Below are 15,640 nucleotides of genomic sequence, written 5' to 3'. Positions count from 1 at the left end.
AGTCTCTACTGGAATATTGGTTGCAGAACTATAGTGTACAGAACATATAATTACTTATTACAGCACAGAAACATGTTACGTGTGAGCTGCAGCTGACTTATATAATACAGTATAAGAAGACTAAAATGTATCTGGCATGCATGAAACCTCTTCCTGTCAGTGATAATACGCTAATCTTTTTCAGAACAATAAATGCTGATTCATGTCTCCATCTTTGTAAGCATCTGACACCACACCTCGGGATGGCTGGGTGAGGCGGTGAGGCAGACACAGAGAGAATGGGTACTGTTTTCTAAGTGTGCAAGATGTTTTAAAGGAGTGGCATGTTTAAATAAGAGTCTTCTATTGAAGATGGAGGGGTGTGTACTTAAACCATGGAGTTATGCTTATGTGTGAGAAACAACAAGAAAAAAGAAAGAGGGAGGAGCTGTACTCAGGAGGTGTGGTACTTAAAATTAGGCCATTATTTAAGGTACAGAACACACACACATACACACACACACACACACACACACACACACACACACACACACACACACACACACACACACACACACACACACACACACACACAATGTTTGGCATGATTTCCCCATCAACAGAACTATGAATAAGCTTTCTGGCCAGAGAGTGAAAGATTAAATAGTTTTATTTATATTTTTAATACTTAAATACATTTTGAAAAGACACTTATCTTTTGGAGGACCATGTGATAGGTTTGTCTCTAGAGTCAATGCTGGGCTCTGCTGATGAGGTCATAGGTGACCTGTGTGATGTCAAAGGCTTGATGTGAACATTGGGAGGACAGCATTGTTTCTACTGAGATTTTTTGGGAAGGGCTGTAGATGATACGAGCACGTTGAGACTCCACTTCCTCATCCGCCCAGCAGGGAGTGGGCATCTCCGCAGAGTACAACAATGGAAACACACTGGCCATATAAACGCTCACAAACATCTGCTTTAACACATTGATATCCCTCTGCAATACACAGAAACACATTGTATGCAAACAGCATGAATAAACTTTATAATCCTAGTACTGTGGCAATTGTGTGACATTCTCACACAAAATCACATACACCTTTACCTTATCAGATCTTCTCAGGTTTCTCTCTGATTCAGTCCATGATTTCTGTAAAATCAGGTTCAAGTTTAATACTTTTTAAAACACCTACCCCATATTATACTCCCATGTACATGATGATATAGTTTTGTCCCCAGAAGTTAATTTAATCTGAAAAAAAAAAAATTCCCTTTGGTTCTCAACTGGAAAATCAAAAAAATATAAATGCATTTTATAGTTACATTTTATATTTCATTTTATTTTCAATTATTATTAATAATTGAACATACTATTAGTATGTTAATTACTTACTATTATTGTTTTTTAAATCATTTATATTTAATTCTTAATAATTCAAATAATTATTATATTTAATGATAACACATATTTAATAATTAATTAATTTAATAATAGTATAATATTTTAATCAATTCTAAACATGCAAAAAAAAAGTTCTTTAAGGGTGGGGTTCAGGTTAGATTGTAGTAACTATACGTATATAGAAACGAAAATAAATAAAAGGTTTATGTTGAAATGAAAGTTTAGTAAATGCTAAGTAAACGTGTTTATGTAACCAGCCTCACCCTAAACGCATCCATCAGGTCTGGCTGATCTAGAACATCAGGGAAGGAGGCTAGAACTGAGCTGCAGATCAGATCTGGGATGGAGAACACAGAACCAATCTAAAGTTATTTACATTCACTTTTACATTCACATTTTCATTTCCATGTGTGTTTTACATTTACATTTGCTTTCATGCCAGACCCTTTCCTACCAAAGAAAACACATATAGTGTTGTGATGTGACAGGAACCTTAGATACACATTAGATACACGTCAAGCACAAAGACAAAATATGTTTATGTGTGTGTTACCTGCATTACACATGGTGACTCTGTCAAGTAAAAGAGCATCAGCGAGTATTTGCCTGTATGTTGCCAGGAGGTGCACTGTGGACAGACTTCCTACAATAGTGTCTGGCAGCAGACTTATGAAAAAAAAAACATTTAGGGAAACAAATATTTAGTTACAAGAACATAATTGCTTTTTCATGAATATTTATCAAAAAACAATGTGGAATCCTACAGCTGGCAATAAAAATTAAAGTATACACACTACTGTTCAAACGTTTTGGATCAGCACGATTAAAAGAAAATTAATTTAAAGTAATTATGCATTAAATTGTTTAAAAGTGATAGTACAGACATTTATAATGTTACAAAAGAGTTCTTTTCTGATTATGGTTTCCACAAAAATATTAAGAAGCACAACTGCTTTCAACATTGATGATAATAATAAATGGTTCTTGAGCAGCAAATCAGCATATTAGAATGATTTCTGAAGGATCATGTGACACTGAAGACTGGAGTAATAATGCTGATGCTAGAGTAATAATTCGGCTTTGTCATCACAGGAATAAATTACATTTTTAAAATGTATTAAAAAAGAAAGTTATTAAATTAATATTTCCTAACATCACTGTTTTACTGTATTTTCAATAAAATAAGTGCAGCCTTGGTGAGCTAAGGGACTTATTTCAAAAACATAAATAAAAAAATTGGTCACACTTTAGATTAGGGTCCAATTCTCACTATTAACTATGACCTTTGCCTCAAACTCCTAATTACCGCTTATTGATAGTTAGTAAGGTAGCTGTTAAGTTTAGGTATTGGGTAGGAATTGGGTAGGATTAAATGACGTAGAACATGGTCATGCAGAATAAGGCATTAATATGTGCTTTATATGTACTAATAAACAGCCTATGTCCTAATGATATAATTACTAGTAAGCAACTACTTAATAGTGACAAATTGACCCTAAACTAAAGTGTTACCAAAAACTCTTCTGAACATTAATGTATACTCTGGTGTGAAGGCATTCTTACTTCAGAAGCACTCTGTTGCGTGTGTTTACTGATTTGAGCTTAACAACAAGCTTTGGCACCTTCCTGGACAGCAACATCTGCTGAAACACACCAGTGGGATAACCTGAGGAGAGAACAGAAGAGAATGGCTTGTATGTGAGAGAGTATGGGTATTTTTGTGAGAGAACGTTACCTCTTTTGGTAGATGTGGTATCCATATCGGTGTCTCTCTCAAATGGTGTGCCACCATGAATAGTAAGTTCTTGTGTCCTGCACACATGCATATACACATGCATATGTAAACAAGTATGTAAGGAAACAAAAGAACTAATGTGCATCAGTCAAATTGTAATAAGGGAATGTGTGCGTACCGTAAAGTAATGGGTGCTCCACTTTCATCAAACAGTTTAAGGAACGCCCAGCCACAGCTGAGGTCTCCTCTCTCCCCTGTGGACTGAAACAGAGCACATATACTTTTACACCCTCAATAGAACCATTGAGAAAAACAGAACCCTCTTGTCGCTCCAAACCTGTATGACTTATAAAGGTCTATATTTTTTATAAACCTCTCAGAGTTTTTGTCCATACAATGAAAGTCAATGGGCTCCCATGTTGTTTGGTTCCCAATGTTCTTCAAAATATCTTCTTTCGTGTTCCGCAAAAGAAAGAAAGTAATTCAGGTTTGGAACAACATGTTGGTGAGTAAATGGCAGAATATTTCATTTTTGGGTGAACTATCCCTTTAAAACAGAGGTCTTCAATCCTACTCCTGGAGGGCCACTGTCCTGCAAAGTTTAGTTCCAACCCTAATCAAACACACCTGAATCAGCTCATCAAGCTCTTCAGAATCGCTTGAATATTCAAAGGCAGGCGTGCTGAAGCAGGTCGGAACTAAACTCTGCAGGACAGTGGCCCTCCAGAAGCAGGATTGAAGACCTCTGCTTTAAAAAGGACCTATTATGCTTTTTACTTTTTCAAAAAATTGTATTGTATAATTTTGCTATTTGGGCATGTAAAAGGTCTGCAAAGTTACAAAGCACAAAATCCACTCCAAAGGGAGATAGTGTCTATATCAGTAAGCACTGTTTCTGAACTCCTTGAACAACCTCAATTGTAGTCTTGAGTTTTCTTCCGGTAACATACACATCACAATATCCCTCATTTAAAGCTACAATATCTAATTTTTTTCGCAGCTAGGGGTCGCTAACCTCTTACAATAACAAAGGCGTAGATTGATGACGCAGTGATAAGCGGAATCATGGAACTTGCCGTCATGCTGATCTAATAATGTTTATGGATGAGTGAATACATTAATGTTTTTTAACATGACTGTGGTATGAAGCAGGGCACGATTGCTAATGAGAGACAGATATCAGCACCACACGCGAGTCCCGCGTATATAAAGGAATGAGGACATTTAATTCTACTGAACTACCCGCAAGTGCTGAATTACTACTCACACAGGTCAGTTTATTTGACGAATTTAACTTGTGAGGTAACGCAGCGCTGTTTCACTTGGTCTAACGTTACACTATCATACTAAGCATTTGAGTGTATTGAAAGTTATAATGTTTTTCTATGTGTTAGTTTGTTGGCTATATGAGACTAGCAGTAAGCTAGATCAACATTAGAATAACATACTGATCATATTCTAACATTTCATCATGTTAGGGTTAGCTACTGTATATAAAGCGGAAACCAGGGATAACACGGATATTACTTCAAAATTGTCAAAATTGACTATTTAAAATTGTGAATTTCTCTGAATTTACAAATTCTTGGAAACATGTAGGATAGTATAAGTACATAATTGAAAAAAATATAAAACACTGTGCAAGTGGTTTTTGGATATTTTGATACAAAATTCGTACATATTGTACCTTTAAATAATTCGTTAAGTCCGTGAGACCGTAGGGTGTCCCATTTGTCATTTTAGGTCTCAGAAGCCCCCTTTGCGGTCGATATGCACCCTCGATGCGCACTTCTACCGAGCCCGCACTGAAGCGAGCTCCGCAGCAGACTTCTTCCCGACAGTCAAAGCGCACAAAACGTCACAAAAGTGCGGACTCGTAGGAAGACCGAGAGTGCTTAGGGTGCCATTTGGGACAGGGCAGTTATGGTAAGGGACATGACATTTCCAAAACACACTTGAAGCGGTTGACCAATCACAACATACAGGTCCAACTGACCAATCAGAGCACATTGTGTTTTTGGAAGGAGGGGCTTCATAGAGACAGTAACTAAATAGAGTGTTATTCCAAGACAAACTGGGAAGAGGAAAAGGTGCTGCAACAAATGTAAAATATGTGCAAAATGTAAAAAGCATGAAAACCTATTCCAGTAGACCCTGAAAATCTAAATCAAGACTTTGTAAAAGGGTAAGGCCTCTTTAATAGAGATAATTGTGTGCGTTTATGTAAATATATGAGAGGGTAGGAGAAAACAGTTCTTTTGTCTTTCTGAGGTTAGATCAAGGCCATGTCCTCTGTGGTCAGAGTTTGCCATATAATTGTTTAAATGATAAGATTTTTTTTTGCAAGGAACTATTGCTTACATTTCTTATGTAGGTCACACCCAATTCAAACAGAATTCCAAGATCAGGAGATTCAGAGTCACAACGCAGGAAACAGTCTCCATCCAGTAGACAGGGAAGCATCCCAGTCATCTAAAATACACACATACAGGAAAAATACAGATAAAAAAAAAAGACAAACTGTTAGATTCCAGAACTGTATTTCAGATTATATTACCATTATAACAATTTGATTGTAAAGTTGAATTGATAAATGAACATGAATTTCAGAATGTTTTAGTATTTGGTTTGCCCCTCTTGTGCCTGCTGCCTTCAAGCTTGCATGAGCTTCACAAGTGTGTAAAACCTGATGATCATGTTCTCCAGCATCTGTGCTTCATTGGAAGCAAGAATATCTGACTGTCAGTACAAAGAGTCACATTATCAATATCAAATATTTACTTCTTTGCTTACTGACCTAGATATAGTATTTTAAATTATAAAAAAAAAAATTCTTCGAAATGTCAATATTAAAACCTTGTTTATTTTCAAGTTTAAATAAGATTTCAAATCCCAGATTTTTAATGTGGCCTCAGAAGTTTGGACATGTGTTTAAGTGTACTTTAGTCTTACCCGTGGAGAAAAACTCCATGTCTTTTGGCTCTTGAAGTTATAAGTGGCTCTGACTGTGTGAATGTTACTCAAAACCTGATGGGGGGGGGAGAGAGAGAGAGAGAGAGAGAGAGAGAGAGAGAGAGAGAGAGAGAGAGAGAGAGAGAGAGAGAGAGAGAGAGAGAGAGAGAAACAAACAAACAATGGCACCATGTACACAGCATGTCACACAACACCTGTTTACAATAAACATGGGGAAGACAAATGGGATATTTTAAGGTACCTTTCATGACACCCAAGGTAACATTACAAGCAAGTAAATAACAATAAACAATACAACACCACAGACGCAGGTTACATAAAGAACGTCATAAAAAGGCCTGAATAAAAAGTCTTGAGATGAGATTTAAAAGTATGGAGACTATCACTATTGTGAATATCAAGGGAGATACTTCACTGGAAGCCAGCGCAATTGCTGTAGAACTACAGAAATGTACTCCATAGAAGGAGTTCTAGAAAGAACCATTGCTGAACCAGGTGAAGTTTATAAAGGAATTTGGAAGGGAGACCAGCACTGTAAAAAGTGAACAGTTGGATCAACTTAAAAAAATTACTTCAATTGGTAACACCTAAAGAAATTAAGTTTTCTCAACTTAAATTATCACGTTTTTCACGATAAAATGTGATAATTTAAGTTGAGAAAACTTAATTTCTTTAGGTGTTACCAATTGAAGTAATTTTTTTAAGTTGATCCAACTGTTCACTTTTTACAGTGAGTGAGGAGAGCTTTACAGTAATCATTACATTTAGTAACCAGTGCATGAATAAGGATTGCAGTGCTATTCATTGTGAGAGAGGGACGAAGACTATTAATATTACATAGATGAAAGTATGCAGTACGTGTGATGTAATTAACATGAGCTTCAAAGGATAGAGTGCTATCGAGGATGGCACCCAGACTCTTATAACCTGTGGGGGAAGAATTGTTTTTTGAGTTTTCAATAGCCACAGAAAAGCAATCAGATTTTGTCAGAATAGATTTTGTGCCTACAAGGAGGAGTTCAGTTTTATCACTATAAAGTTTTAGAAAATTAGCTGAAAGCCAGTCTTTAATTTCAGCCAAACAGCTGGACAGAGAAGGTGGAGGAAAGGAACTTGAAGGCTTAGAAAAAAAGAAAGATGATTTCATCAGTTTAGCAATGAAAATAGATACCATATTCCCAAAATATAAGTAAACGAGGAAGTAAACAATGAAAAGAAAAGGGCCCAAGACAGAACCCTGAGGAATACCAATTGATTTTGACTTTAGATGATTTTAATTGGAAATTTTAAAGTTGAACGAACTGTGTATGAATACTTTAAATTCTTGACGATAAGTAATCAGATAGAATTCACATTCACAGAGAATTCATAGAGTTGTGAAAGACAAATATTGTAGAGATACCAGGAATAAAATTATTAAATTGTTAACACTCAAGACTCAAATATGCGGTCTAGTATTTTACACTCATACTTTTGGATTGCACCTGTTTTAATTCAAGCACCCAAGCCATTAATACAATGGTTCTTTATTATTTGTTTTTTGTTACAAATAATCCACCCTGATTACTGTTCCACATGAGTAACACATGATGTCAGAATCATTACTCAAGCTTTTCCTCAAAACATTAGTATGTAAATATCTCTCTTTTAAGGTCAAAATCATTTAAGGGCAATCATTTTGGTTGTAGATCAACCAGTATGTATGTGTGTGTGTTACCTGGGTTCCATTAAATGCACAGAGCCGAACGTGCCTGCTAAGCACCTGTAACCCGACCCCAGGGGCTGGGATCATTCTACAGCTCCACAGGGTCAGGGTTAAACTCACTCTAGATGGGCGCCCGTGAACCTGGACAAACACACACTCACCTTATAAATGTATAATAATATTAATAATAATAATGCATTGAATTAATATAGCACTTTTCTCAACACTAAAATAGCTTTATATATGGTCGGGAGGAACCTCCTCAACCATCCACTTGAATGCCCATCACTATATATTTATATATGCATATTTAAAAAAACATTATAATGTTTTTTTTTTCCTTCATATAATTAAATAAATATTTTTAAGGCAAGACACCCCAGGTGAATAGGGTAAATATTTAAACTAACACATATCACCATACTTCCCCAGTTGGTTGATTACATTAAGAATTGCAAACATTGTTGTGCTGAAATATTGTTTAAATATGCAAATGAGGCAGTATCTAATTAAATATGGACTATTTTGCATACATTTCCAGAACACTGAATAAGCAAGGTTCAAAATTCCTGTTTCATTTTATTGTCATATCAGAGTTATTTGGATATCTCATTTTATCACTCCATAAATCAGAAAATACTGTCAACAGACAGAAAAATCAAATAAAAATCACCATGGTTTTAGGAATGAAATGTTGTATGAGATCAGGCAAATGATATATGAACAAATCTGTCTGTAAAAATCGCCAGAACATAGATAGGAATAAAACTGTAAAGTTTGGTGTAAGTGCTAATGAAGTGGAGATTTCTGACTCAAAGCGCAATAAAATAAACACATAAAAGTGTATTATGGATGTTTTCCTTCCACTACTACAACACTTCATAAACAGCCAAATAGCCCAAAAATCACAAAATTGGCCAGTGCATGAAAAAAATATGTTTATGTGCCTGTAGTGTCTTGCCTTAAATGAATGTACATATTTTGTTATACATAACATTTTGTAAATGTAGCTAGTGTTTGCTTTGCAGTTAGGTACCTTGCCTGTGTCTGGGTCCATATGGAGATCTTGAAAGGAGAGTTGTGATTGGCTAAGCTTGGGCTGAATGAAGTGACTTGCTCTGTAAGATGTCCCTGCTCAACACAAACACACATACAAACAGTACATGTATAATACAAGTATAATATACGATTATAAAATCTGAATTCTTACCAGATGTTATAATGTGGTATAAATCACACAAACTGCCTTCTGGTTAACTAAAAACTGTAAATGGCCTTCTATCTATAGGTTTTGCAAAATATAGAGACAGATAGTGACCTTCTTCTAGGTGTCTGGAGAGATTGGAAGGTCTGAAGCCTGGAGGGATGGCACCCATCGCTGACAGCACATCAGTAGCATCTATCTGCAGACACAACATACAAGCACACTTCAGTTTGTGTCTGTTAATAAAACATGGGTGCATTAGTATTTAGATGATTAAAGGTGGTATAAAAATGGAGGTTGCGATTTTTCTACCCCATTGTGACGAATATATCTGAGTGAAATTTTTTTTCTTGAACAAGAAAAAAAGTAGGGCAGGACTTGATTTCTTTTTTTGGATCTCATGTGAATGACAGGTATTTCCCACCCACGTCAACAAAGAAGGGAAGAGATGGGGAATGAGGGAAATGAATGTATGTTTTTAAATCTGTATGTAGGTATGTATAAACACAGTATATTTATATACATTTCACTCTTTCCTCTCTCTCTCCCCCTTTGTCTCATGTCTTCTTCAAACACTCTGCTTTACATATATACTTCAGCACATACAAGATCGAGGTAAACATGCACAACACAACCTAGCACCTACACTTCACATCTAAAACCTACTTTCTTTTTTGTTTGTTTATTAATTTGTTTGTTTTCAGGTTTGTTTTGTATTTACGGTGCTGTCCTCATTTATTTTGTCTTATGTCCTGTCCTACAAATAAAAGAAAAAAAGAAAAAGAGAAGAGATGTCGTTGTAAGAAGGAAAGTTATTTTGATTAAAGATTACGAAGGCAGTTCAAGGCACAATAATGAAAAAATTATGTGCATAGATAAATTATTTATAAATAATACTGAAATATTCCATAAAAAAATAAGATTAGTACATTTTGATTTCATTGTGAATTTAAGGATAAAATTATCCAAATAGAATATACCTCAGTAACAGCCTTCCGGACTGTGTTCCAATTGGATGTTTTGCTAGTTGGAAAAGAGACAATATTTAATCATTTTCTTTAATAAAGACTTTATTTTAACTTAAACTTGTGTTTAATTCATTTCAACTGGAATTAATTAGGAACTATATTCAATGCACTTTAATAAAGAAAAAGAAAAAGCACAGACATGCAAAAAACATTTCAACAAATTGTGAAAACAATGCTGCTCTCTAGTGGAGAGAGAGGGGACATTACCTGGACTTTATGTCAGACTCCTCCTGTTCCTCCTCACTCTCCACCTCATCTTCATTCTCTCTCTCACTATCCTTCTGAGAAGACTTAAAGTTAAAATACATCTGCAGATGTAATTCATCCATGTTAATTATCTAAACACTGGTCTGGTTTCCTATGTGATTGCAAAAATATATATAAAAAAAGTTTATTTTGTATTTTTATAAAAGTGCACAACCTGCACCAATCCCTAACTGTTCTGAAACATGATTCAGACAACGTAAAAGTACAATATAAATGTTATATAAATACTTTAAATGCATAATGTTAACATCTCAATCAAATCGGTAATAAAACAGTATAAAAACCATACACTGACTGCAAGAAATCAGTGTTTACATGAGATCTGAAATGCAGTTTTTCCTCTAATCTTGATGTCCACATTTACACTAAATAAACTGACAAAATGCTGATCTGAAAAGCAAAACTGATCAAATATGATACCTCATCAGGCTTTTGAAGAATGCTTAATTGTACATCTCTCAATCATTATCGCATTGCATTGATCATAAAATGAACATTTAAATGCATGGATGATTTCATTTAAATACAATCTTACTAAGACATATTATTGGGAGATATATAGTTACAACTGATATTTATATGCATTTTATGGAAGAACTTATAAAAATCGAATTGATTTACATTACAATCCATCAGAATTTAATCTTACCTTTTGGCCATACAAATGTCAGCAACTGCACCAAATTGCACATTTTTGCTTCTGAATAAATTGGGGGTTTTTTTCCTCCTTGAGTATGAGCTCCACATTCTCCTGAATCATACTATATGAGTCATAAATGTCTGATGTATGTATGACTCAACAAAAAAGACAAATGTAAACTTTTTAAAAGATTTTCTTTTGTCTGTAGGTTCAACAAACTGATCCTTTTCAAAATATTAGATTTTTCTGACAGGCTTTACAGGGTTAAACCATTTATGGCATTTCCCAACACTAAAAAACACAGTTTACGGCCTATATGTTTATGGTCACTGTTTATATGACCTTACACGCTATCAAACATACTCACTGAGTATCTGTGATATTATACAGACCTTGAGGAAGGTTTTAGGCACCAGGCCCTTCTGGCCACTTGAGTTCTGAGCCAGCCACCATCCATCCTTATTCTTAGAGAGAACTTTCAAAACCTCTCCTTTCTGACACAACACAAAAAAAGAAATTTCTCAGTGCAAGAAAATAACTATTTAAATGTAAGCATTTAATAACTAAAATAAGATGCATAGATGATTACCTGGATGCTGAGGTCCCCTTCCTCCTCTCCTGTAAATGCACTAAGAGCAACATAGGAAACAGTCTCCTGTCCTGTGGCAGTTTGACCGATATCTGTATCCTCTTCATCACTGTCAGCATCATCATCATCATCTTCATAATCATCATGCGCTTCTTCTTCTTCTGTATCTTCATCTTCAGAGCTCTCATCTTTTTCATCACTATTTTCCTCATCGCTCTTCTGTTCTGTCTGGGAAGAACTAGGTCCGGCTATCCTATGGCCAGGAAACAAAGACACCAGTACTGTTTGAAAAGAATCCTTAAATATAATTTTATTTTCCAATGCATAAAGGTATATCTAAAAATGGTTTGCGTAATAGAATGTAAAAAAAGGCTGTAAACTCTGTTAGAATTAATTTACGAAGTTACTTACTCATCCTGAGGTTGCAGCTGAAGAGCTAGAGACTGTAGACGCTCATGCAAGTTCAACAAACGCTTCTCCTCGTCCATCTTACACTGGTCATAGTTCCCCACTGGAGCAGGCTCATCTGCCTACACACATGAAAAATTATATTATATTATATTATATACCGGTAATATATATATATATATATATATATATACACATACAATTCATGTAAGATGTATTGACAATACAAGTACACAGACATAAAGATTTACTTTAGATAATTTCTTCAGAGTCTTCGTCATTTCCTCCACTGCGCGCTTTAACTCTTTGCACCTGGAATGCAAACAACATTATAAATCACATTGGATATATGCAAAACAATATAGAACACAAGTACGCATAATTCAACCTGGTTAATTTAACGTTAGTAACGTTAGGTGTTCAAAAACAAAACAGATAGAAGTCTTCTGTACCTCTCAAAGGTCTCAGTCCAATCTGACGCATCTGGTTGAGCAGCCTGCTGTACCAAAGCATCCACCTACAGGACAGAATAGAATAGAGATATAATGTAAAACTCTAATGCGCACCAGCAAACGAACAAACATTCGCTTCAATCAGTTCAACCTTTCTCTTGATGACATCCGTATCTCTTTGGACCGTCTGAAGTGGTCCTCTCTTTTTCGGAGGCATCTTCTATTCGTCTTCAACACAATACGACAGCAGGTTTGACACAAACTGTATTTTAAATGCGAGATTTAAACAAACGTCCCACTCGTGCTCAGATTTACTGAAACAAAACGCAACGGCGACGCCATCACAGACACAGACGCTCCGGATAAGTTGCTAAGATACTTTACGTGACGTTTTATTACCTCATCACTGCGCGCGCGAGAAGACGTCTGCGTCTGTGAATTTTATTTTGAAACTTATTTTATCTGGTAAATTTCACATGACTTGTCTAAATCACGTTTAATGTTTTTATAACTTAATCCTTTAAAGCATTTTCAAAGTCGCTTTTGCATTTGTATTCATTATAAACTTGTTTTGCGATGCAGAAAATTTCGGAGGACCTAAACATCCTGCAGTATGGTTTCATTATGGCTGACACTGACCCCCCTGCTTCATTCCTGCTTTGGGCTGTGATTGTCTAATCTGGTAAAACAGGTTTCCTGGAAAAGCAAGTGGTGCTCACTGCTCACTCACTGCAGAGCCAAAATGGCGTCCAGCTCCACCTCTCTGGACGTCGTGGGTTGAGCTTGACCTAGTCCAGCTCTGTGGATCTAATGGAGAATGTGGTTGGACCTTCTATCTAGACCCACCCATTACACCCAAATTACATCTAGAGAGGGGGAGCTGGACTTCAAGTTCACACTAAACCCATGGTTCTGTCTCTCAAGAAAGTGCCCACACATGCTCACCGAAAATGTCTAGAGCAGGGAACCTATGCAGTTTCTACATGAACAGTTTCCCTAGTCCTAAAAAACTTTAAAATATCAGGGAATTTGAACTGTGTGAATTCCAGGTCTGAAAAGTTATGTCATAAAAAGTTACCAGCTTGCTGAGAAGATATGGAAATCTATATAGACAATATAAATAAGCAAAGATATCCCAGAAACACATTTCTTGATTTGAGGTTCGGTCAGTTCAATAAATGAATGTAGGAAATATAGTTGTTTACTTTTCAGCTTACTTTTATTGGATCTTGATGTCTCAAAAGTGAGCAAACGTCAGAACAATAATGTGCATATTACATTTTGAGTCAACAGTTAATAAAACATTTTAATTATTTTTACGGTCACAGAAAAGGAGAAGGCACAGACATGGAAACACTGATTTATGGCTTTAACAAACAATTTTTCTCAGTGTTTGAAGTCCTTGAAGGTTGTATTGCTGACTGTCCTCCAGAATGTAGACTAGACTGTCTTTGATCCCAGGCTTGCTCCTGCTGAGAGCTCCAAAAGAGGTGCTGTTGCAGACTCGTTCTGTTTGAGAAATCAGTGCCTTGATGACCAAAGTCACTAGAAAACGAAAAAGAAAACCGATTATAGCTACCAACGAAAGCCATTTATCCTAAAATTATGCAAGGCGCATGTCTCATCTCACCAGGTCGGTTGCGTGATATTTTGTATCTGTCATGACAGGTCTAGCTTCTTCTGTGTTTCTGCGAGTTTGTCCTGTAACCGCTTTTTCCGCCAGTCCAAGAACCTTCTTCGCATTCTATTTGCCTGCCAGCCTGCAACAAATCCCGCCGCAAATGAAACGACTATAGCGACCTGTAACGTCCTCTCCGACAGATCGGCCATGTTCACCTCAGCTGCTGCTGCTGAAGGAAACACGCGTGTGAATGGATCACGTGACATGGCCGTAACCTGCTGCGCGACCGTGACGAAAATTTGTAGGCCAACTAAATAAAAACTACATCTACCACAACGATAACAATTGTAGGTCTTGTTTAGAAAACACATCTGCTCCAAAATTCTCGTTTCAGGTACGACTGTGCACCATTTATATTGTAGAACAAGTAGAACGTGAAAGTGTCTTAAAGAGATGTTAACTGAAGACCTTATAAACAAAAAACCCACTGAAAATTTCAGGGGGTAGCCGCCTACTAATTGCAGAAAATTGCTTGGCCTAATTCTCTTCCAGGTTTTGAAATAAAATGTATCTACCAACTAAAAGTTGAATATGTTCAGTTAGGAAGGGCATCTTTTTATCATTATTTTTGTAATGTCTGTTGCCTGAGGATAAGAGATAAGAGACATGGCTGCATCAGTAGTGTGAACTATGCAAAAGTGGGCCAGTTTTTGGTAGATATGTTACGGAGGACTGATAAAAGCTTAAAGGGTTAGTTCACCAAAAAATGAAAATTATCCCATAATTTACTCACCCTCAAGCCATCCTAGGTGTATATGACTTATGTCTTTCAGCCAAACACAATCTGAGTATATTTAGAAAAATATTCTGGCTCTTCCAAGCTTTATAGTGGGAGTGAATGGCACCATTTTTTTAAGCCCAAAAAAATTACATCATAGGCGTAATTTACGGGTGGGACACTTTTTCTCAGGATCTATATCGTCCCCCACCACTTTTTTAAACATTATAAGGAAAATAATGAGGAAATAAATTTCACATTTTTAGACGTGAAAAATCTCGACACTAACAATAGTAGATCTCATTACAAGACTAATTAAACCCAATGTAACGTTACTAAAAAAAAAATTATTTACAGACATCGTAATGTTATTTTTTTCACACACCTGTCCCACCCACTTTTTAAAACAAACTTGCGCCACTGGCTTCCATCCATCATAAAAGTAATCCATACGGCTCCAGGGTGTTCATAAAGGCCTTGTGAAGCGAAACAATGTGTTTTTGTAAGAAATATATAATTATGACTTTAAAAACTGTAATCACTGGCTTCAGGGAACGATCGGTTCACTTCAGAAGGCCTTTATTAACCCCCTGGAGCCATATGGATTACTTTTATGATGGATAGATGTGCTTTTTGGGGCTTCAAAATCTACCATTCACTCCCATTATAAAGCTTGGAAGAGCCAGGATATTTTTTAATACAACTCCGATTGTGTTTGGCTGAAAGAAGAAAGTCATATACACCTAGAATGACTTGAGAGGGTGATTAAATTATGGGTCAATTTTCATTTTTTGGGTGAACTAACCTTTTAATTCAGTCAGGCCTTGTGTGTTTTTAATACCACAACCCCATGCAC

The 15,640-nt window shown here is 36.1% G+C and overlaps 2 protein-coding genes across 4 annotated transcripts; both read right to left on the bottom strand.

Annotated features, from left to right (window-relative positions):
* Positions 1-631: 631 nt before the first annotated feature.
* nphp1 (nephronophthisis 1) lies at positions 632-13,018 on the bottom strand. 3 transcript variants are annotated; one of them, XM_084096656.1, is made up of 20 exons: positions 12,537-13,018; positions 12,386-12,450; positions 12,185-12,245; positions 11,937-12,055; positions 11,526-11,778; positions 11,329-11,430; positions 10,237-10,319; positions 9,982-10,024; positions 9,116-9,200; positions 8,834-8,928; positions 7,810-7,938; positions 6,072-6,146; positions 5,481-5,591; positions 3,298-3,380; positions 3,120-3,196; positions 2,948-3,050; positions 1,938-2,050; positions 1,648-1,721; positions 1,088-1,132; positions 632-979 (listed from the first exon to the last, which is right to left on the bottom strand). In XM_084096656.1, exons 1-20 carry the CDS (start codon positions 12,600-12,602, stop codon positions 731-733), a joined length of 2,031 nt encoding a protein of 676 aa, XP_083952782.1. In that variant the 5' UTR covers positions 12,603-13,018; the 3' UTR covers positions 632-730. The 3 variants fall into 3 exon arrangements, with proteins under 3 accessions (XP_083952782.1, XP_083952783.1, XP_083952784.1); XM_084096657.1 differs by having other exon boundaries at positions 10,237-10,310; XM_084096658.1 differs by having other exon boundaries at positions 10,237-10,307.
* A 564-nt stretch (positions 13,019-13,582) lies between these two features.
* On the bottom strand, positions 13,583-14,259 carry lnc.lemp (lncRNA encoded micropeptide). Its single transcript, XM_084097506.1, has 2 exons — positions 14,016-14,259; positions 13,583-13,930 (listed from the first exon to the last, which is right to left on the bottom strand). The coding sequence occupies exon 1, from the start codon at positions 14,213-14,215 to the stop codon at positions 14,045-14,047; it is 171 nt and encodes a 56-aa protein (XP_083953632.1). The 5' UTR covers positions 14,216-14,259; the 3' UTR covers positions 13,583-13,930; positions 14,016-14,044.
* Between the last annotated feature and the right edge of the window lie 1,381 nt (positions 14,260-15,640).

This window comes from Abramis brama (genome assembly GCF_963993115.1).
Source record: "Abramis brama genome assembly, chromosome: 21".
NCBI lineage: Eukaryota > Metazoa > Chordata > Actinopteri > Cypriniformes > Leuciscidae > Abramis > Abramis brama.
This window is presented reverse-complemented; position numbering and strand designations above follow the sequence as displayed.

Excerpts from the sequence above, each read along its gene's own strand:
- nphp1 (XM_084096656.1), bottom strand. The coding sequence starts at position 12,602 with ATGCCTCCGAAAAAGAGAGGACCACTTCAGACGGTCCAAAGAGATACG. Across the intron at positions 3,051-3,119 it reads TACCACATCTACCAAAAGAG|GTTATCCCACTGGTGTGTTT; the intron begins GTAACGTTCTCT and ends TTCTCTCCTCAG. Across the intron at positions 2,051-2,947 it reads CGCAACAGAGTGCTTCTGAA|TCTGCTGCCAGACACTATTG; the intron begins GTAAGAATGCCT and ends TTTTTTCATAAG.
- lnc.lemp (XM_084097506.1), bottom strand. The coding sequence starts at position 14,215 with ATGGCCGATCTGTCGGAGAGGACGTTACAGGTCGCTATAGTCGTTTCA.